Source organism: Pistacia vera, unplaced genomic scaffold (assembly GCF_008641045.1).
Source record: "Pistacia vera cultivar Batoury unplaced genomic scaffold, PisVer_v2 Contig284, whole genome shotgun sequence".
Classification (NCBI taxonomy): Eukaryota; Viridiplantae; Streptophyta; class Magnoliopsida; order Sapindales; family Anacardiaceae; genus Pistacia; species Pistacia vera.
Window position 1 is genome coordinate 478,918 of NW_022196095.1, and position 22,423 is coordinate 501,340.

The 22,423-nt window shown below is 34.6% G+C and overlaps 2 protein-coding genes across 2 annotated transcripts; one reads left to right on the forward strand and one right to left on the reverse strand.

The window, feature by feature from the left end:
• Positions 1-885: 885 nt before the first annotated feature.
• Positions 886-8,923, forward strand: LOC116134256 (mediator of RNA polymerase II transcription subunit 27-like). The gene is made up of 7 exons (XM_031419928.1): positions 886-1,319; positions 1,480-1,645; positions 3,625-4,090; positions 8,048-8,107; positions 8,232-8,300; positions 8,406-8,449; positions 8,529-8,923. Exons 1-7 carry the CDS (start codon positions 1,004-1,006, stop codon positions 8,713-8,715), a joined length of 1,308 nt encoding a protein of 435 aa, XP_031275788.1. The 5' UTR covers positions 886-1,003; the 3' UTR covers positions 8,716-8,923.
• A 5,976-nt stretch (positions 8,924-14,899) lies between these two features.
• Positions 14,900-18,845, reverse strand: LOC116134263 (receptor protein kinase TMK1-like). Its single transcript, XM_031419939.1, has 2 exons — positions 16,216-18,845; positions 14,900-15,674 (listed from the first exon to the last, which is right to left on the reverse strand). The coding sequence occupies exons 1-2, from the start codon at positions 18,698-18,700 to the stop codon at positions 15,166-15,168; spliced, it is 2,994 nt and encodes a 997-aa protein (XP_031275799.1). The 5' UTR covers positions 18,701-18,845; the 3' UTR covers positions 14,900-15,165.
• Positions 18,846-22,423: the final 3,578 nt, after the last annotated feature.

Consider the following 22,423-nt stretch of genomic DNA (forward strand, 5'->3'; position numbering starts at 1 on the left):
TTGTTGAGCTTTATTTTAAAACCTCACCCGTTAAGGAACCCCGTAAGGCCACCGGGTCTTGGGTTGACTGGTCAGACTAGTTAAACCGACGGTCTGACTAATTATCCAAAAAGTTTAAAATCTTCAAACACGCCCAAAAATACGAACCAGTCTCTACACGTCTGAAATCTAGCAAATACACCCCTACAATCTATTTGGGTTTTGACTTTTCTGGCCAAATTTTGGCTGATTCCAACGGCCAAAATTCAATCTGACACCACCACCTAAACCACCGTCCTCCACTCTACAAAACCCCTCTAACCCTAAAACTTGGTAGCCCCCCGTTTGCCAATTGTGACTCATGTATACTGCCACGATTGGGTTGATTTTTCTGGCCAAATTCCGGTGTCCAAAATTCAATCAAACACCACCACCTAAACCACTGGCCTCCACTTTATGAAACCTCTCTAACCCCGACACTTCATAGCCCTCGTTCGCTGACCATGACTCACATATTGGGTTGAATTTTTCGCCCAAATTTCGGCTTATTCCAACGTCCAAAATTCAATTCAACACCACTCTTTAATCCACCGACCTCTACTCTACAAAAGCTCTCTAACCTTGGCACTTGATAGCCTCTCGTTCGCTAGCGATCAAACTAGAGATATTGTAAATAGTGAAAAATGGTAACCCAAACCGAATAGGCTATTGGGTCCCTGTTGGACCGGTCCAGGTTTTAAAACAGTGTTGCTGAGCCAGAAAAATATTATGTTCAACCATATAAAACTTGTTAATGGACTTTTTGGCTAATGTTTATAACTTGTTGAACTTATAATGATAAAAGAAACGAGTGATAAAAGAAACGAGTGACTTGTTTGCATATTTTTATAACTTACTGAACTTGTAACGAGCAAATTCATAACGTATAAACAACGATAAATTTCTCTCTCAGCTTAATTTTAATTTCTTAAATTAGCATGAATTCTGAATCTTGCTAAAGCAGAACTTTGAAATTGATCTTATAATGCAAATGGATGTGAAGTTCCCAACCCTAGCGTCGCAACAGCCACAGGAATCATTGGCGGTGGCGAACCCTAACACAAATACCGATCCGCCTCCGCAATCATCCAAGGCGGAGGCGCCACCGAAGCAGGTAGCGCTGGCGATGGAGAGACTCACACAGGCTGCTCGTCACATTGCGGACGTTCGGCTCGGTGCTGACCGCCTTCTGGAGGCTCTATTCTTGGCGGCGCAGCCTCACCAGAGCAGCAAACCAGTCAATTTGTTCATCCAAGAAGACAACGCAATGCGCCAGCATCTCCAGGACCTCCGCTCCATCGGTATGAATTGAATTCTTAAAATTCTCCGGTTAGTTATTGAACTGGAAGTATCGGACTAAACTTGTTAGTAACTTTAGTAGTTGTAGTTTTAAAATTTAGCATAAAATTAGTGACCGGTATAATGGATTGGCGTAATTGGTAACAAATTTTACTTTGTTAGGAAAGCAACTGGAAGAATCTGGAGTTTTGAATGAGCATCTTAGGTCGCGAAGTAATTCTTGGGGTTTGCATATGCCGTTGGTGTGTCCTGATGGTGCAGTGGTTGCCTATGCTTGGAAACGCCAGCTCGCTGGCCAGGCTGGTGCTTCTGCTGTTGACAGAACAAGGTACATTTTCGAGTTTGCAACACTAATTTTATTTTGTGATTGATATATTCTTGTGAGAGTTCTTTTGAATTTGCATATTAGCATTAGCTGGAGATGCTTAATTGAAAATCTGGATTTCATAGATTTAGTGGGGCATTAAGTTTGTCGAAGCAAATGTTATGTTATGTACTTGTTTATGACCTAATCAACCATGGAATGACTTAGTTGGCATTGGTGGGAGTGCAACAAACCAATAGACATGTATCCATTTTTATGGAAGATGACGAGATGTAATAGGACAGCTAGAAGTTTGCATTGATGGAAGTTTTAATACAAATTGAAATCTTGAAAAGTCGATTGACACAACTAGCTTGGCGTGAATTGGCCTTATATCAAGTATGGACTGACACTCTTTAGTCTAGTCGATTTTCTTCTCAGCTTAGATATTGTCAGTACTGATCTTGGGCCACTGCTGCAGTTGTTAAGGGTTTCATGTGAGTATAGAAAATTGAATTCCTTGTTATTCTTATTGTAGGTTTTAGTTATTAATTAGGGTGCCAAATTTATCTTTCAATTATTGCATGATATGAATAGAGATTTCAGTCTTTTTGTGGCAGAGGTAATGTATCACAAAATTGGGGTTTATAAGTTAAATTAAAATAAGATTTTGGAAGTAGGAGAAGGTCAAAGGGAAATTGAAGTCTAAGAGAGAGCAGAGAAGATAAACTAAACCCAATTTAATCTTTGGAAAAGACAGAAAAGGTACAAAAGAGCATAAATGTCAAATTCCAACAAAATTTAATCATAATTTTAACCTTTAGGTAAGTTTATTTAACAATTATAAATCCATAAAAGGAATTTTAGCTTATATCTAATCATTTTAAGCCTAAAACTTTGTAATGATACCCTAAATACATTTTTAAAGTAGGCCAAACCCATAAATATCTTTTTCCATGAATTTGTCATGTAAGGTATTCAAAACCAAAAATCAATTGCAAAGCTTCCATATATAAAAGTCCTACAAAGAACATTAAATTTTGACAAATCCTTCGGGTCTGTTTATTTTATTATTTTGGATAGGATTTTGGGAATAATATTGGGTAGTTGAATAGGGGAGTATTACGAGGTAAAATTTAAAAATTTATTAAAAAAACCCCTTAGGTTTGCTAATTTAATTAAACACCCCAATATATAAAAATTTTGTAAAATGACAAAAACACCCCCACCACCCACAGTGTTAGATTCAGGCCACTACCGTCGGAATCTGGCCGGAAAATTGCGTAACGACACATACCAGTCGGATCTGGCAGGTATGGCGTCGATATAGCCTTTTCCGGCTAGATCCACCACGGATCTGGTTATCTAGCCGGAAAAGGCCAGATCTGCTGCCAGATGTGGCCGTCAACGGCCGCAAAAGTCCATCGACAGCCAAAGATATGGCCGCCTTTTCCGGCTAGATCCATTGTGGATCTTGCCAGAAAATGTCAAATCGGTGAATTACCGGCCAGTTTCGGTCGTGGTTTAGGCCGTTGTAACAGATTCCGGCTACCACCGACAGTGGTTGCCAGAATCTGGCAAGTATGGGTTGGTGGGGGTGTTTTTGTTAATTTTTAAACTTTTTTTCCTAGGGGTATTTAATGAAATTGATAAACTTAAGGGGTCTAAAAGTAATTAAAAAATATAGTAATATTTCTCAAATAATGTGCCAAACAATATTTGGGGAATAGGATTGGGAATATGGGTAGAAATATGGAACCAAACGCACCTTTCACTTTCCTTCTTTCTCTTAAAATTTCATGCCTTTTGGCCAAAAGGAATCTTTAATGCAATGTCAATAAACTTAGTTTCATCAATAGTTAAATGTGTTGTCATTATTACTTGCTGATCTTGGTGTATATCATGAGAAAAGATTTTATCAATGGCCATTTAACTTTCGGTAATTGTATCAAACTTCAAGGTGTCCTTTGGAATTCATCAGCTTGTGTGTCTAATGTTTGCAGGTTAGCTCTCAAGGCCTTCACAGATCAAAAAAGGCGTTTTTTTCCTCACCTTGATGACAAACTAGACGATCAGAATAATGAACCAGCATCCAAAAAACAGTGTGTTTCCCAAGTCCTACCAGCCGATAACCTTGAAGAGCTTAATGACTGCAAAACATTATCAGATGTTCTAATGCGTTTGGAAAAAGAAGTGCCAAATTTGAAAATTTTCACCTATGAACGACTAGATTGGTTAAAAAGAGCTTCTTCGTTGCCCAGTTCAGCAAATGAGAGTCCTTTTGAATTATTGAAGGAGCACAACTTTCATAGTTCAAATAAACTAAGACCGGGATTGCAGAATACTGTTGCTGCAGACAAGATTGCTGTAATCGAGTTGTTGTTTCCTTCTGTTTTCAGAGCTATAGTTTCATTGCATCCAGTTGGTTCTATTGAGCCCGATGCAGTTGCTTTCTTTTCTCCAGACGAGGTAATTTTTTAACTGAATGCATGTTCTTCTGATTTCCGACTTCAAGCTTTTTTTTAATATGATATTCTGTCTGTTTTGTTGCTCATACCTAGATCTTTGTTGTGATTATCATTGTGATTGCATCAGATACCATAAAAGAATTATTGGCGCTTTTATCTTCCATTAAGCATTTTAGTTTAGTGTGGATTTCTGTTGAAGTTAATAAAGCTCTAATGGAGCTCAAATGTGAATCTTTGTCAACTATGCCAATTCAAGCTTTGTTTCTAGATGAGCTGGAACTTGTTCGCGAGTCGCACTTTTACTTATTTATTAACATTAGGGCAACTAAGGTTTAAATAGTTGTTTTTGGGTGAGAATGGTGTTATGGGAATGTTTTCAATTCTTGCAATCTTAATTTTAATTTGATAAGTAAAATGTTAGTTGGTTTGTTATCGTACAATTATTGCTATTGTCATTATTAAAGATCCTTGCACAAACAACAATATAGGTACATCCTATACATGCTAAACATATACAGTCACACTCACACAACACACGCGTGTATGCACACACACACACATATATATAACACAGTAAGAGATTAAGTTAACAAAAAAAAGGACAAAAAAAAGGGTTAGAGTGAAAGAATTGGGAGATATGGGACTCTATTGATATTTGAGGACTTTGGTATTAGAAACGGAACTGATGCTTTCTCACTTTTGCATAACGTCTCTTGCAAAGAGTTAATATTTGTAGTCTTTTCACAACCGCCCTCAAACGTTAGATATACTTCAATAAGGGACACTTATCCCTTAAAATATGATTTCCTAATCTTATTAAGTCACATCATAGGCTTCATTAAATACTCTAATGATGGGCTTATTTCAATAGGTAGAAAACTACCAAAATGCCATTTAGAAGACAATACTCTCCCTTGGATTTCCACCGTTTACATATAATTACTGACAAGGTTATTAAGAGAGTTTGAGCATGTCCAATGCCACTACAGTTTTTTCCTTAGCAAAGTTAATTTAATTATTTGTAAGTGGTGGAATTCTGATGGAACCACCTGTTCAATTAACTCAATCCAACCACAACACACAAGAGCAAAAATGAAAGTAACACACAACCTCATAAAACTGAATGTTATTATTGTATACTGAAAGAAATAGCAACATCAAGAAAGAGTGACCACAGATCAATTCGAGGAGCTGGGAGCCTCCCAAAATACCTATAAGAATTTACTGATACCTCCTTTACCACTCTCTAGCTATTTATACCCAAATACTTACTAAACTAACCTTACTTTAACAAACTTTATTCTATCCAGCCACTTGCATGCAAAATCCTGTAACAAACTCTCACTCACACTCATTACCCCGTAGTGCTCTTTTTATGACCCCTCGACTTATAGACCATATTAACGGGAGGTAGTCTAATACCCCTAACCATCCCCCCCCCCCCCCCCCCTCTCTCTCTCTAGGAAAGCGACCTTGTCCTCAAGGTGGAATTGAAGGAATTGTGTGTTGATGACGTCGAAAGACTCACATGTAGCTTCAAAGGAGGGCAGCTCCTTCCATTGAATGAGGACCTCTTTGGTGCCATCAAGGAGGGACTGCACCGCCTAGGACTAATTGTGGGTGAACCTGGAGTTCCATATCTTTGGTGAGAAAAGTGGGAAGTGGCTGAACTGAAATGGAGTTGTGTAGGCTGCGTTTGAGCTGGGACACATGGAACACTGGATAAATACGAGCAACGGAGGGTAGAGCCAGTTTGTAAGCTGTCAGACCAATTCTATCCACCACCTTAAATGGCCCATAAAACCTAGGACTGAGTTTCTCATTCAATTTGAGTTGGGACACATGGAACACTGGATGTTTCGCCCTTCTCTGGATCATCATCTTCCCATGCCAGCAAAATCTGCAAAAGATTTGCTCCTACATCGGTGGTTAAGGCTGAACTTTTCATCACACCTAAAACAAAGCCCCTTTTCCCTTCTGAGTTGAATTTTTGCTTCAGTTAACCTTTGGAAATTTTCCTCTCTGGAGCTCGAAGCTGTTGTCGCTGGTGGAATATCCCTCCTATCGACATAACGATTTGACGAAGAATGAGTCTCGCCTGAGATTTTAGTGGTATTGGACCACCAACCAGGTCACCCAACCTCTGGGCTTGGAGAGACCCGTGAGTACCCTGCAATTTTTACATTATGGGCTTTAGTCATTTTGGGCCTAATTTTATCCAGCACCGAGTTTTTTTCTTCAACTCGATGGGCCTGTTCCATCACTTCACCCAGATCTTTGGACTGTATGAGACGCAATTCAACTCTAATTTCTTCCTTCAGTCCATTTACGAATATACCCATTAGCATCTCTTCTCCCAATTCCTTCAACGGAGCTGTATGTGCTTCAAATTCTTCGCGATACTATGTCACTGATGCAGTCTGTCTCAGTGCTACCAGTGCCTCATAGGCTGTCCCTTGAAAGGATGGTTTGAATCTGGCAATTAAAGCAGCTTTGAAATCCTTCCAACTCTAGACTGGTCTCCGAGATTCAAGCCATTGATACTAGTTTAAGACTCTTCCTTCCATGCACAGGGCAGCGGCCTCCACCATCTCCTTTTCTTCGTATTGATTAATGGCGAAATATCTTTTAGCCTTGAAGGTCCAGCCAAAAGGATCATCTCCGATAAAAATGGGTTGCTCGAGTTTGGGAATTTTTTTGTCGTCCTTCCTGTTATCCCCACTGTGATTTCGTTCATATCCCTTATCTCTATCGGAACTCTGATTTTCTGGAGTTGCAGACATTTTCTCCTTCTCCTAATAACGTTTCTCCTCCCTTTCCTCTCTCAACCTTATCAATTCTCGCATCTCAGTTAAGTACTCCTTGACACTACCTAAATCGGTCTTCATCATGCCCATATCTTCCTTCACGGTTCTCATTTCCTTTTCCACATTTTCCATTCTGTTCTCCATTTTGGATTTTACTATTACTCAACCTAGCTCTGATACCAAGTTGATGGAACCACATGTTCAATTAACTCAATCCAACCACAACACACGAGCAGAAATGAAAGTAACACACAACCTGATAAAACTGAATGTTATTATTGTATACTGAAAGAAATAGCAACATCAAGAAAGAGTGGCCACATATCAATCGCCAGCAATTCGAGGAGCTGGGAGCCTCCCAAAATACATATAAGAATTTACTTGATGCCACCTTTACCACTCTCTAGCTATTTATACCCAAATACTTGCTAAACTAACCTTACTCTTAACAAACTTTATTCTATCCAGCCACTTGCATGCAAAATCCGGTAACAAACTCTCACTCACACTCGTTACCCGTTAGTGCTCTTTTTACAACCCCTCGACTTATAGACCATATTAACGGGAGGTGGTCTATCAAAATCCAAGGGCAAGTATTATATATATGGCATTTTGGTAGCTTTCCACCTATTGAAATAAACTCATCATCAGAATAGTTAATAAAGTCTATGAGGTAGCTTAATAAGATTGGGAAATAATGTTTAAAGGGATAAGTGTCCCCTAGGTATATCTAATGTTTTAAGGGCAGTTGTGAAAAGGATATAAATAAGACCCTTGTGTATTAATTTTTATAAGACACATTATTTAAAAGGTAGAAAACATCAATTCCATTTCAAATAAAACTGAAAGTATGGTGGTAATGAGCCAGGCAAACTCTTCAAATAAGTTGATGCCAAACTCACGATAAAACTTGAAATTAGGTCTCATGTGAAGCAATTTGAAACTGATCAGTGTCAAGTCAAACAGAATTATGCTTGAACAAAAGGAAGTGGTGCTTGTCACTTCGGTGCTGCAGCCAGTTCCCAGTTTCAAATTTTCATACAGCTTGTTAAATATGTAATCATTCTCAACCCATTACTGGTTAATCTGTTCCATTTTAGAGTGGATATTTTGCCGCCTTCCAATGTACTTACCTTAACTTTCTTCAACAGGGAGGCAATTACATACACGCTAGAGGTTCTTCAGTTTATCAGACATTCAGACGCATCACGGTAATAGCCTTTATAATTAAACAACTTTCTCCACACCCCTTCAGTTTAGGTGGTTGATATGTTGAAAATATTTATCCAAAGCTGAAACTATCTATTCATACATCTATCTATTTCCTTGTTGCAGGAGCATGCTGTTATGGCACTACAATTTTTCCTCGGGATAAGGACTGAAACAACTCTTTATTATCTTTTGGTAGGATCCAAACACTTAATATATTTCTTTCTCTTATATAGCTGAGCATCAGTCCCAGCAATGTTGCCACACATATTTGAGTTCTTACCCGTTTTGTTCTTGTAGCACTGGATCTGCACGTATCAAACTCTATTTTCTAAAGCTTGCAGGTGAAACGCTTGCCCTTTTAAATTTGTAATTTCTTTTGTTCCTTTGGGGTGATGAATTTATGATAAATTGTTGGTGCAGTAAGTGTGGACGGCTATTGATAATGGATAAACAATTGGCTTTATTATTACCTCCTGTTAATCGTCCGTACAGACACTTCTCACCTTCGGTAACTTCATCAACGCAGCCCGTTTCCTCCACAGCAAAAGACCAGAATGTGGATGTCTCCACTGCCTATCACGTTGGTTGTCATTCAGAGGATGCTTAGTTATACCAATTGTCTCGGTGAGGTTATGAAACACATATCAAAAGTAACTATTTCAAAATCCCTAACCGTCTTTTTTTCTTTTTCCCTTTTTTTTTTCTCTTTAATCGTATTTGTGGTTTTTCTCATCATTAAGCAGCAGGTAGAAATTGTCAGCTGATGTAAAATGTAACAGAAAAATGTTAATGTAAGTCTCACTCAATTTTTCTCTCGTTATTTGTTTCTGCTAATTTTCGAACGCCGTTAGCATTAGCACTATATTTACCTTCAGAAACTTTGAAATGATTCAATTCTTATGAGTTACAGCCTCTCTCATTTTTCTTTACTTTAGAAGCATTTTAAGATACATTTCCAATATTATTCGTGCGGTCAAGATTCATTCGTTCTTTTTATTTTTATTAACTACTAAGTAGTAATTACATGTATTCTTAGGTTAAAGTTCATGTTGAGATTCGTGTAATCGAGATTCGTTCATTCGTTCTTTTACAGCCTCTCTCATCTTTCTTAACTTTGGAAGCATGTATGCTTTTTATTTATTTTTTTATTTTTTATTTTTTCTCATTTCATTTCATACATATTGGAAAACTTAGAGAGAAAATGCATTATAATTGATATTAATGCAGAATCGTTTTCAGGGATGGCACCATCAAACAAATAGTTATTAGTTTGTTAATTTGAAAATTTTGCATAATTTATGCAGGCCTTACCGGAATAATACTATGCGTATTTACGAGTGCACTAACCAGCATACTAATTTTTGTAAATATAAAGCATAGTATGGATACCATATGTAATTTTAATAAAGGTTAGGAAGATGATTAGTAAGATCCGTGAGTACGCATAGCATTACTCGGCCTTACCATTGACATGATGTTTGGGACTGAGGATTATTGTGTACAACTGAATTATTTATTTAAAAATAACACTTAAAATAAATAAATGATTAAAAATATAACTTAAACATGTGTGGCAATCATAAAAGTAAATCAATTTATAAAAGTAATTAGGTGAAACATGAAATAACTATCTTTAAATTTCAGTTTACAAAGTAAAGGTTAAAAAATTCAAAACCAAATTTCTATCACTTTAAATTTCTGTCAGTTTTCCAGAGGTCCCTCTTTCTCTTGATTTTGTTGTACTCTTTTGAAGACAATACCGATTAACTCAAAAGTTGAGAAAATCAGTGACTGAATTGTACACTATTCACAAGTAGTTTTGGACTTGGCAATTGGATAAAATGGTAGCATCCATATAATCAAGGGCGTTCAAAAAGATACAAAAACCGAACCAAACCGGAAAACCAGTTAACCGAAAAAACAGTTCGATTACGGTTCAAAAAATTCGAAAAACCGAATTTCTGGTTCAGGAAATAATAAAAAGCAGTTAACCGAAACCAGTTTTTTGGACCGATTTTACAAATATATATATTATATATTAAATAAATATAAATATAAAAATAAATATTATATGTTAAATAAATAATAATAATATAATATATCATATATTAAATAAAAAAATAATAATATTTTTAATGTATTATTAATAGTGGTCAAAAGATAGGTATGAATGTTTAATTTTTATTTGGATATGTATTATTTATATTTACAATTTAATTTTAAAAAATAAAAAAAATTTATTAAAAAAAAAGGGAAAACCAATTAACCGAAAAATCGGTTGTCCCTCCAAACCAGTTCGATTTTGGTTCGAAAAAATTTTTAAACCAAAAAACCAATTCGATTCAAAAAAATCGGTTAACCGCTTTTGAACACCTCTATATATAATGAATAAAAAGGCAAAGCCTCAAATTGTGTGCCAAGTTATGGGATTTGATTGGGAGAAATGAATGAAAGCAAATTTCTCCTCACAAAAAAAAAGTAAAACCAAATTGCCAACTATACAATGTCTCATCAATGTCTCAAAGTAAAGACCAATCAAACAACCCAAGTGACTCAATGTTTATTTGTGTTAGATATGAGTGCCCAAATATTTAGTTCACTCGTAATGCTTTCGCTACTTCAATTGGGATGCTATACATAAATCATTAGATGAGAAAAACTTACATGAAATAGTATTATTGTCTTATTATATTGACGTGGTAAGACTAACCAATGAAAAAATTTCATATATTATCCCATATACTATGTAAAAATTTCAGCTTTTGTTAAACGGTCACTATAATTACCCATTACAAACATGATGGGAGGTTTTGAAAATTGATAAACACATAAATTATTTTATTGGGCAATCTCACCATGTCAGAATTTAAGAAGGTTTTTAACAACATATGATAAAGTAACAAAACAAGCAAACACCGTAAGAGGGCGGAAGAAAAATTGTCTGCCACGTTATTTTAAGAAAAATAATACAGCCACCGATTATAATGTATCGAATTTATACACCGAATAACATAATAAAATTCTGATCGTTAATTAATTTTAATTTAATATTAATCAACGGTCAGAATTTTGTTACGTCATTCGGTGCATAAATTCGATGTACTATTTTGGTGACTGTAGCTTCACTCTTATTTTAATATTTTCTTCACACACATAAATTGATAAACACACTCCTTTATATAGAATTCGAACAACAATTCTAATACTAAAAAATTAAATCACATACTAGCATTCATCTGTTCAGATAACACTAATAGAAATGCCAATAAACTTTTTATAAAATTAAACAGGTTCAGTTTAATTTATGTATAAAGAGGTTATGTTAAAGGTGAATCTTAGATAATTATAATGAAATAATAGTCCTATTTCAATTTGATAATATTATCTCCTCTGTAGATGTTAAAATCTATGGTTGGGAAAGTAGGATTTCATCCTGTAAGGTTGAGATTACTGGCAATCCGTTGTATCTGCATACAAAGCAAACAAGCGTGAAACTTACGTGAACACCAGTGTGGTGTCTATCGTAGGCACTTAGACGCACAATTTAGTGAGGGTAAGGGAATGAAGGGTTAACAGAGATTAAGTCAGAGACTACAACCACAGTATAGTAGTATAGCTCTTAAGAGTAAGAGGATGGGTGCTGGTAGATGTTGTTGAGGCTAAATGCCTAAATAAAGGAGTGACCCTATTCATATAGTAGTTATAGGATCTTCGTATCCTTATAGGACTCTGAATCCATAAGGAAAGAGGTCTAATAAATATGAAAGATATTGACTCACTTGACTTATTAGTAACGGGAGTCCTAATTTACCTAAGATACGAAATCTTGGGTGAATTAGGATAGAACCAAACGGGAAGAGTGCTACTTACCTCAATCTGGAAGGCCTGGCCTTAGGTGGATTGTTGGTGTCGCCCATTCTAGAGGAAGGTTGGATCTAGTGCGCACGTCTGGGCCCATACCATGAGTTCTAATGTTGACCCAACTGAAATTGGATTATAAGCTTGGGTCGTTGTAGTGGAACATGCCTGCCTGGGCCTAATAAGGCCTCAAGTGATTTTTTACCCCACATCATCCACATTAAAGTTTATTGTTAATTGAGTTAATAATAACAATCAAAATCATTTGAATTATACAGTAAAATCTCTCTATAGTCATAATGGTGTGATCAAACTAATTTATTACTATAAAGAGGTTATAACTTAATAAAGATGTATTTACAAATATGTCTGATTTGATTTCTTTCTTATTTTATAATTCACATTTTAGTAGTATATACTAGGATTTCAATTCATTGTTTTAGTAGTCATTATTGTAATTAAACAATAAGAGAAAGAAAATAATCCCGAAGATGTTAGTATGAAAATACAAAAGTTTCGTTCCAAGAAACTCTAAACATAATTGAAAAGCTAGAAATATTTTAGCTTCAACAAGAAGGTATCCATGCTAAAGGGTTATTACGTATCCGCAAATTAAAAAATGTGATAACAACTCTAAAACATAAATCATTGTCTCAAAGAATTTTAGATTAATATTTTATTTCATTAACATAGCACATATTTTTTTTGCAATATACAAATAATTATTACTATATGGAACCAATTTTATTAAGACAGAAATTAAAAAAATTATAAATTATAATTTATTACAATGTAGAGTTTTTTCTTATTTATAGCTATCACAAATTGAAACTATAGTTTTTTGATGAGTATATAAAGTATCACTATAAAAATGTTTTATTTTATATAACATTATTACTTTCATAAGTCCAAATTGCCAACCGCATAATGTCTCAAAAGTAATACCAAATACCAATCAAGCAAAGCCCAGAGATTCATAATGTTGTGTTTGTGTTAGATATGAGTTGCCTAAATATTTACTCATAATGTTCTCATTATTTACCAAGAAAATGAGAATGACTACCTTTAACTGTATGATCATTACGGGATGGCATTTTAGTCATTAAAAACAAGGGTACTTCCAGTCCCAGCCACACCATATCAAGAACCATAAAGTGATAATGCCAAGATTGATTGCCCTCTGCCCAATGCAACTATAGAAAATTGGGCGAACGACTTGTACATACCCAAAGTTTACTGTAATGACAAGTTGGTATCCAAAAGGTTTTGAAACGATAAATAGGTACCTTCCGTCATATTCTGTTAATGATTTTTGTTTATTAATAGTGAAAAGACTAAAATGCCCTTCAAAGTTTTAATTTTTGTTTTTTATAAATTTCAAAATTTCTAAAAAACCCCCTAGGTTTGCTAATTTAATTAAACACCCCCATATATAAAATGTTTGTTAAATGACAAAAACACCCCCACCACCCCCAGTGCCAGATTCCGACCGCCATCGCCGGAATCTGGCTGGAAAACTGTGTCGTAATACAGTTTTTCGGCCAGATTCCGACGATGGCGGCCGGAATCTGGCACTGGGGGTAGTGGGGGTGTTTTTGTCATTTAACAAACATTTTATATATGGGGGACGGATCTGTGTCGTAAGGTGCCGATCTTGCCTTTTCCGGTCAGATCCGCCACGGATCTTGCCGGAAAAGGCAAGATCTGGCCGTCGAAGCAGCAGCCAGATCTGGCCTTTTCCGGCCAGATCCGCCACGGATCTGGCCGGAAAAGGCCAGATCGACGCGTTACGACACAGATCCGACGGGTCTGTGTCGTAACGCAACTTTCCGGCCAGATTCCGGCGGTGGTGGCCGGAATCTGGCACTTGCCGGTGGGGGGTGTTTTTGTTATTTTATAAAACTTTTATATATTGGGGTATTTAGTGAAATTTGTAAACTTAGGGGGTTTTTTGAAATTTTTAAATTTATAAAAATCTAAAATTCAAACTTTTAAGGGCATTTTAGTCTTTTCACTATTAATAAACAGTAATAAACAGAAATCACTAACAGAACATGACGGAAAGTACCTATTTGTCATTTCAAAACCTTTTGGGTATCAACTTGTCGTTACGATAAATCTTGGGTATGTATAAGTCGTTCTCCCTAGAAAATTGCCAGGTGACTGGATGAAATGGTCCCATTTACTTGGAATTAAGCTAGTGGGAGAACATGTGACTTAGGCTCCACTTCTGAACATGAGTCTAGTCATTCTCATTCTCATTCTCATTCTCATTGTCATTTCTTGTTTAAATAAAATATGAGACCTTGACAAAAACAAGAACTCAGCTTTACAGGTGAAAAATACTGAAAACTGTTAAAAGCAGTTAGAAAATTAGGTGAAAGTTGGGAAGTTAATCAAAGTTCATATGATACGCAGAATGTTTCAATCAAAAAGTTTGCCAAACTTAAGTTCAAAGGGCATCTTTGACAAGCAAATGGTAGGAAAATAATAAAGAAAATGAAAAAAAAAAAAAAAAAAAAGGTCCAGATTTGATGTAACAAGGATATGAAACACTCACTGGACTGTCCCAAAGTATTGGTTGTTTGTCTAATTTAAGGTAAGCGTGTTTTCGTGAACAATGCTGATGCGAAGTTTAAAACGGATAATATCTACTTGAATAACTATACATTTATCTTCGTCAAATGAAAGGTGGCGAGAAGTAAAGTATGGTGAAATGATAAAGGGAACATTTTCGAATGTTTTGAGGCCTCTATACAAGGAAGTATGAAATCTATGCACCTGGTTATATTCTTTTTTCTGCAGTTATAAGATTTCAGATGAGAAACTAATGAACTCCGAAGGATCGTTGAATGGAAAAATAATTACAGAAGAGCTTGTATGGAAAGAAAAATTCATCACTTGAAAGGGAATATTAAACTTTGGGAAGTTCATGAAGAGACAATGTAGGAAATAGGAATGAATTTATAATTGATAAACAGTTCTCATTCATCTGAGCTCCCTATCTACATCACCATTGCATGTAAAATCTCACAACTGAAGGTTTAACATCTAAAGTCTCCATCTTAATCACCACCACAACAACAACAACAACAACTAGAACATATTGACATTGAATTCTCAAACAGGAAGAACAGAACGTGCTATCTACAACTACCAAAAGAACTATGTGTCCAAGAAAGCCATCGAAATACCTTTTTTATCGACCATCTGCAGAAGTGAAAGATTCTGCAAAACCAGTAGGTCTTGCAGGGATACTACCTTTGCTGTCTTCTAGGTCTATATAACTTATGTCCTTCCCTTCGGCTTCCTGCCAGTCCTTCACCATTTGGTTCAGGGGGAGGCTGTAATCAATGCCACAATAATCCTCAGGATCATTGTCAAATGGTTTCCATTTTTCAACAAGTGGAGCTAGTACATTCACAGCATGACCCATATCTGGCCGTTGACTGGGTTCCCTTGCAGTGCAGTGTCCAGCAAGTTCGGCTATGATGCAGATACTCTCAAATGTTTCGTCTTTCATGTCTAAGGCTGGGTCAATGGCAGCTCTCAGCTTCTCTTTATCCGATTTTATGTTCCAGAACCAGGCAGCCAAGTACTGGCTTTCCTCAGGCCTGTCCTCATCAAGAGCCATCAATCCCGTCAAGAGCTCCATTAACACAACCCCAAAACTGAAAACATCAGCTTTTGTTGTGATCTTTCCCGTCACTGAATTGATTAGAACATGAAAGTTAGTTTTAGTACAATAATATCCTAAATAAAATAGGATGATAATGAGTTCAGATGAATCATGCATGCATGCCCATCTGTTACCAAGTAAGAAAAATACATCAAGACATTCCTAACCATCTAATATGGTTGGCCACCAAGCTCAGTGAATTCTTGCCTGGGGCTGTTAACCAATATTTGTATATGCAATTTGAGGTGTTTCAAAAAAATTCTGATTCACTTATGTGGAGCATATGGCAAGTACTCTTATAATGTCTAAAAAATTACTGAAATCGGATAAATATTCTTGTTAAGTAGCAAGTTTAATATGCATATAAAATCAATTCAAGAATACCTTGGAACCACCAAGGACCGTTCATTCAAATAATTTTTCCATTTAGTTTTTTTGAGCCTAAAAAGTTACTATCTCCAAGTGTTAAAGTAGCCCTTATATATGTTTGTCCAGATGTTGAACAAAATTATAGCAATTAGTATCAAATATCAGTTTAAAACATTGAAAAGGACTTTAAAAAATGCTTACCAGCATATTCTGGTGCCAAGTATCCGAAAGTCCCCGCAAGCCTGGTGACAACAGATTTCTCACCATCAGGAGCGAGTTTCACCAACCCAAAGTCCGAAACTTTAGCTCTGAAATCATCGCCAAGTAAGATATTTGAAGATTTAAGATCTCTATGTATGAAGCTCCGGTGAGCTAGAGTGTGAAGATACTCCATCCCTCTGGCAACATCCAAGGCAATATTTAGCCTCCTTTTCCAAGACAGAGGCTCCAGTTTTAAGCTCTTCCAGTGGAAAAGATGCTTACTTAGTGCCCCTTGAGGCATGTACTCATAAACAAGAATTCTCTCATAGCCTTCAATGGAATAACCCAACAAAGATACCAAATGACGATGCCGGACCTTTGAAAGAACAGCTATCTCAGCTTGGAACTCGTCCAGGGCTTTGTTGCTAATGACACTAGCTTCCATTCTTTTCACAGCTATTTTAGTTCCATCATCCAATTCTCCCTTGTAAACTACGCCAAAACCTCCACGGCCAAGCTCATTCTCTGAAGCAAAATTCTTGGTCACATTTCGAAGAACTTGAACTGATATTACCAGATTTCCAGCTTCAATAACATGAGAGTCACCAATCCCACTACTGTTTATGCTTGCAGAACCACTCCTAGTTACAGTTGAAGTGCTTCCATTAGCAACAACAATCTTAACCATATTATCCGAATCAGATGGATCTCTTGGGTGAATTACAAGAGAACTTGGAGCCTGCAATGTGTCTTTTCTCTTCTTACGACAATAGATATATAAAGGAACTGCCAGAAGAAGAACAACTGCACAACTTGCAACCGGGGCTACAATCGCTACCAAAACAGCTCTTTTGGAGCCTTTTGGTTTGGTTGGTCCAACAGTAGAGTTATTGGCACCAGAACTTGAGCCTTTGGTTGGAGCAGATGGATTGTCAGATGAACCTGAACTCCCGGATGGACTTCCTCCAGGAACTGTCCCAGACTGATTCCAATTCAACAAAGGATTTCCTTCTATGACTAGATGCACAGAATTGCTGAATTTAGGCAGTGGAGGGGAAATATTGTTTCGACTGAGATCCAACGATACCAAAGATTTCAAACTAGTCCAGTTTGTCGGAATCGGACCCACCAAATTATTAGACTGAAGTCTAATCTGAGTAAGGGAATCTAACTTTGCAACTGAAGGACTCAGTTTGCCACTAAGATTACTACTGGGCAAATTCAAAACATTAACCTTATTATTGTGATCACAACCCAATCCAAACCATGAGCAAGGATTGTTGCCAGACCACGAAGAAACAAGCTTTTGAGGGTAATTCAACCCATCAAGGAACTCAATAAGTGCCATAACTCCCGGGGCGCAGGGCCCTGGAGTCTGTAGACAGAATGAATTTGAACTAAAAGAAGACTTATTTGCACTAAACTCTGGGATTGAACCCATTAACATGTTATTGTTCAAATCTAAATTGTCTAATGGCATACCTGCTAAGCTAGCAGGAATTAGGCCAACAAGTTTGTTACTATTTAAATTGAGATCTTTCAAGGCAGTTAAATTACCAATATTCTCTGGAATTGTTCCTGTGAACTGGTTCCCATGAAGCCAAAGAGTCTGAAGTGAAACAATATTGGCCACCACATCAATTGGACCACTCAATCCACCACCTTGCTGATCATTCAACCAAAGATTCACCAAGTTCAAGTCCTTAAAGCTCCCTGGAATTTCACCCGACAAATTATTGCCTGAAAGTTTCAAGTTTCGCAAAGAAGAAAAGCCCCCAAGAAAATCTGGCAAATGGCCAACCAAATTACAATTCATACAAGAAAGATTAGTCAATTGTACTGAATCTTTCAACCCCTCAGGAAAAGACCATCCTGTAGAAGCATTAAAATTGTTATCATCCAATGCCAAAGCCTCCAAACTCACAAGACCATCAAAGAAATCTCCAGGAATGGAATCAAATTCATTGAAATCCAAATATGCAAATTTCAAACTCGACAAGCCACTAAAGCTTGGCAACTTTCCACTGAACTGATTCTTCTGCAGACCAAGATTTTCAAGCTTCGAAAGCTGGTTCAAGTTCTGAGGCAAAGGCCCTTTCAACCCAACACTTTGAACTTGAATCTGAGTAACCCTTGAATTAGCACAGAAAACATGTTTCCAACTAGGAGGGCCACAAGGGTCACCATTTTCAGGCCACTGCAAGAGCTCTGGATTCTCCAAGTTCTTCCTAAACTGGTTCAGAATATCAACATCGCCAGGGTCAGTGACACTCAAAGCAAGTCTCAAAACTGAGAAAACAAGAGATAAAACAAGCTGAACTCTCATTCTAGATCTATAGTTTTTGTTGTTGTTACTGCAAAATGGTTGTAAAAAAAACAACACAACCATTTGAAACCAACCACACAAAACTAGTACTACTGATAAAGAAGCTTCATTTTGACCTCCAATGGCTACTCCACAAAATACCCACCTCAAATCTTGCATGCAAAATTGAAACTTGAGCACACAAAACAGAATTTTTAGATCACATGAACACTGCAGAGACAGTTGAGAGTTAGAACAGTTAAAAAGAAAAAAACTAAAGTATAAGAGCTCTCTCCACTCGTCTTCTTCATGGTGTGTCAAAAGAGACAACATAAAATATTATAAAAAGATTAAAACTTTAACCTTCGGGACCATTAAAGGCGGATCTTTGATGAGAAATTTTCAACAAATAGATCAAAAAAATGAAAAAATTCAGATTAAAATCAACATATTTTAATTATTTTATTATTTATTTCTTACCTCATATCATATGTAACATAGACCACAATTTGTCTTCACTCTTTGGTAGGTTGGTTTTTTTTTTTTTTTTTCTCTTACATCATTAATTATAAAGGGTATTATTGTCTTTTAAATTTGGTTAGATTTATGGGGTTTTTTTTTTTTTTTTTTAGAGGGTTAGTTTTAATAATTGGTGAGTAGAGACATGATTGATTGATTGATCTATGGTTGCTTTTTTATTTTGTTTGATTGAAAAGTATTATTGAATAATTCAAGTAACAACAAATTGGAGAATAATTTACAAGGAAAAAGAATTTTATTTTAAATATGATTTGTTTTTATAATCCAATTTAAAAAATCCGAGATCAAAATCATATCTTATTAAACTATCAAAAATAGTCTACTCTAATACTAAATACCGATATCAACATTTATCTAGATCGTTCATAACTTCATATCATTGTATCTACAATAAATTAAAGTATTTAATAGATAAAATGATATTAGCTAAATAGGTAAAAGGATATTAGCTAAACTCGAATATTGTAATAAAATTATTTTAATATAATTAATTATGAGTCAAGAAGTCGTGGTATCTATAATGACCGTGAATGAGAAATATTTAAAACGAATTTAAAAAAAAAAAAAATCAAACTCAGAATAAATAAATTGGAGATAAAGGGCAAATTGGTAAATAAATGAGCAAGCCAGGGAACGTGCCCACGAGTTTTGCGATAATTACGGGTGGATGGGACCATGAGCTACGCACGACCTGTCCCAAATCTTCACGTGTCCGCTAAGTGAAATTACTGATATAACCTTATTTAAACCAGAGAATTACATGGATGAAAAAGAGAGAATTTGAATGGACGCGTGGACAAGGACAGGCTAAGCCAAATCACGAGATCCAATTCAAGATTCAAGACTAGTCTTGTCTTGTCTAGAAATTTCAATCTAGGAAGATTATATTTGACTAATTTGTAAATTTAATTAATTAAATTAAATTAGATTTTATTAATTACGGTTGACCTCTCACGATTCCCTTTGTTCACATAAATCCATATATTATTCTTTTGGAAAAAGATAGGATTATCGAAAAGTTTACACCGAATTTATGCATCAAATGATGTGGTAAAATTCTGACCGTTGATTAATATTAACTGATAATAAATCAATAATCAATATTTTATCACGTCATTCGATGCACAAATTCGATACGTACTCGTCGGTAACTGTAGCATTACTCTATTCTTTTTTATCTTAATAAAATAATCAAATTTAAGGGACGATTATACTAGGGTTATACTATATGTTAAGAAAAATGATATCTTTACAAAGACTCATACAAAAAGGGCTACAAAGTAACATCATTCAGAAGAAAAAACAAAGAAAAAACGGAAAAAGAGAGAGAGAGAAATCATGAAAATTAAGGGTAAGGATTGACTTTATATGCCCTCTTTATATGTGTCTTTGTAAAACTAGCATTGCACATATGTTAAAATAAAGTTTAATTCAACTGATAAATAAATAATAATTTATATTCTTTTGTACATATATTTTTATAATTTTAAACATTAAATACATGCCTATCAATTATATAATATACTTATTTTATTAAATTTTTTTTATCTTAAATATATATTTGTTATTCATACAACGTTGTATGACTAGCTAATTCATATACATTTATTATCAGGGGCGAACCTAGCCTAGTTTTGACTTGTACTCAATTTTTTTTTTTAAATACTAATATGTATAATTTCTGGATTTTAGCCTACCCTAACAAAAATATTAATGTGCAATTAGTTTTTATTTAAGTCCATCATAACAGAAATTTATGAATCCGCTACTATTTATTATCATCATTATCATTATTAATTTTAAATAAATACAAATATATATATATATATATATATGATGAGATTTAATTAAATAAAAAAATTCATATCCTTAGATAAAAATAGAATATTTGTTTTTGCCTTCAAGATGTTTCTATAAAGGCAAAATATTTCTTTTTTCCCTCCACTTAATCTTCAATCTAAAATTTGTTATGCATGGCAACTATTCATTAGCCCGCCAAACTTTTTGTAGTTTTTTTTTTACACAAAATAGTGGAAATCTTCGTCATCTCCCTCATCTAATATAAGGTTAGCTTTAGAATAAACTTAAAAGATAAATTAGATATAAATAAAAATAATTTAGTAAATATATAATATGTAAATCTTGGTATTAAATTTATTAGGACGATATTTGGTTATATTTGTTTAAGAAATCTTTTAAAGTTAACCTTTTTATCATAATATTTTAAAGTTTCTAAGATAATAAAAATTCATTTGTCATTAATAAACCACCATCGAACCGTTAGAACTTATATTATATGGAGTTAATGAATTTTTTTCCAAATTACCCTCCGATCATACATTTTGACACTAAAAGATAATGGAATGGGGGTTTTTGGTTTTTCAGAAACCTCAAAGAGATTTTGTTATTTAATCATACTTAAAAGAGAGAAAATGTTATTAACTCTATTTTAAATTCAAATGTCTTAGGGATAACTTCTTTAAGAACTCATTGAAAAAGTACTTAAGTTTGAAAATACATGGAAAAGCTTCAAAAACTACGTTATTACGGTTAAAATTAATCTTTGAAAAATTAAAAGACATAAATACCCCTAAACCAAAAATTAAAAAATTTTAAAATAAAAAATATGGCAATTTAATCAAAATCCCAATTTAATAAAAGTCTAATTTAAAACACTATCATCAAAAAAGGTATTATCATTTAGGTTACACAATTTTCAGACTTTAGCAATGGAAGGATAGAAGTTACAAATCCTTCAATTAAGGGACAAATAACAGTGAGTTAGGGTTAGATTTAACTTTATACAAAGGTAAAGACATATTCGAACAAAGTTAAATTATTCTTTTTACAAAATAAATAATTTAAATTTAAATTTGTGAAAATAAAAAACTATTATTTATTTCCTTTAATTTTTTTATTTTTTTATTAATTTATGTATTTTTTTAAGTTTTTTAAAATTTTTTAAATTAGAATTTAAGAACTAAAATAACTTTAAAAAAAGAAAAAATAAAGAATATTTACGATTTTTTTTTTCTATTAAAGTTAACAATAAATAACCAATAAATGTCTCTTAATTGAACAATTTGTAAGTTATGCTCTCTCAGGAAAAAAAGTTTAAAAACTTTGTACCTTAATTGATAAATATCGCTTGTCAAAATATTATTGATATCTTAAATTAAGTAAAAAAAAATTAAATTAAATTATTATAACATGACCTTTTGAAACTTATGTACTTTTTTTTTTGGATTAACTAATAATTCACTTACGATGCATAAATATATGATAATTATCTTCTATAGAATAAAGATTGGCTTAAAATCCAATCTCATAAACTTTTATCTCATAATTCTGACATGACAACTC

What these genes read in the sequence shown, in the direction of transcription:
- LOC116134263 (XM_031419939.1), bottom strand. Translation starts at nt 18,700, where the DNA reads ATGCAAGATTTGAGGTGGGTATTTTGTGGAGTAGCCATTGGAGGTCAA. An exon ending in CTTGGCACCAGAATATGCTG is followed by an intron (nt 15,675 to 16,215) that starts GTAAGCATTTTT and finishes TAATCAATTCAG; the next exon opens with TGACGGGAAAGATCACAACA.
- LOC116134256 (XM_031419928.1), top strand. Translation starts at nt 1,004, where the DNA reads ATGCAAATGGATGTGAAGTTCCCAACCCTAGCGTCGCAACAGCCACAG. An exon ending in CCAGGACCTCCGCTCCATCG is followed by an intron (nt 1,320 to 1,479) that starts GTATGAATTGAA and finishes TTACTTTGTTAG; the next exon opens with GAAAGCAACTGGAAGAATCT. An exon ending in CTTTCTTTTCTCCAGACGAG is followed by an intron (nt 4,091 to 8,047) that starts GTAATTTTTTAA and finishes TTTCTTCAACAG; the next exon opens with GGAGGCAATTACATACACGC.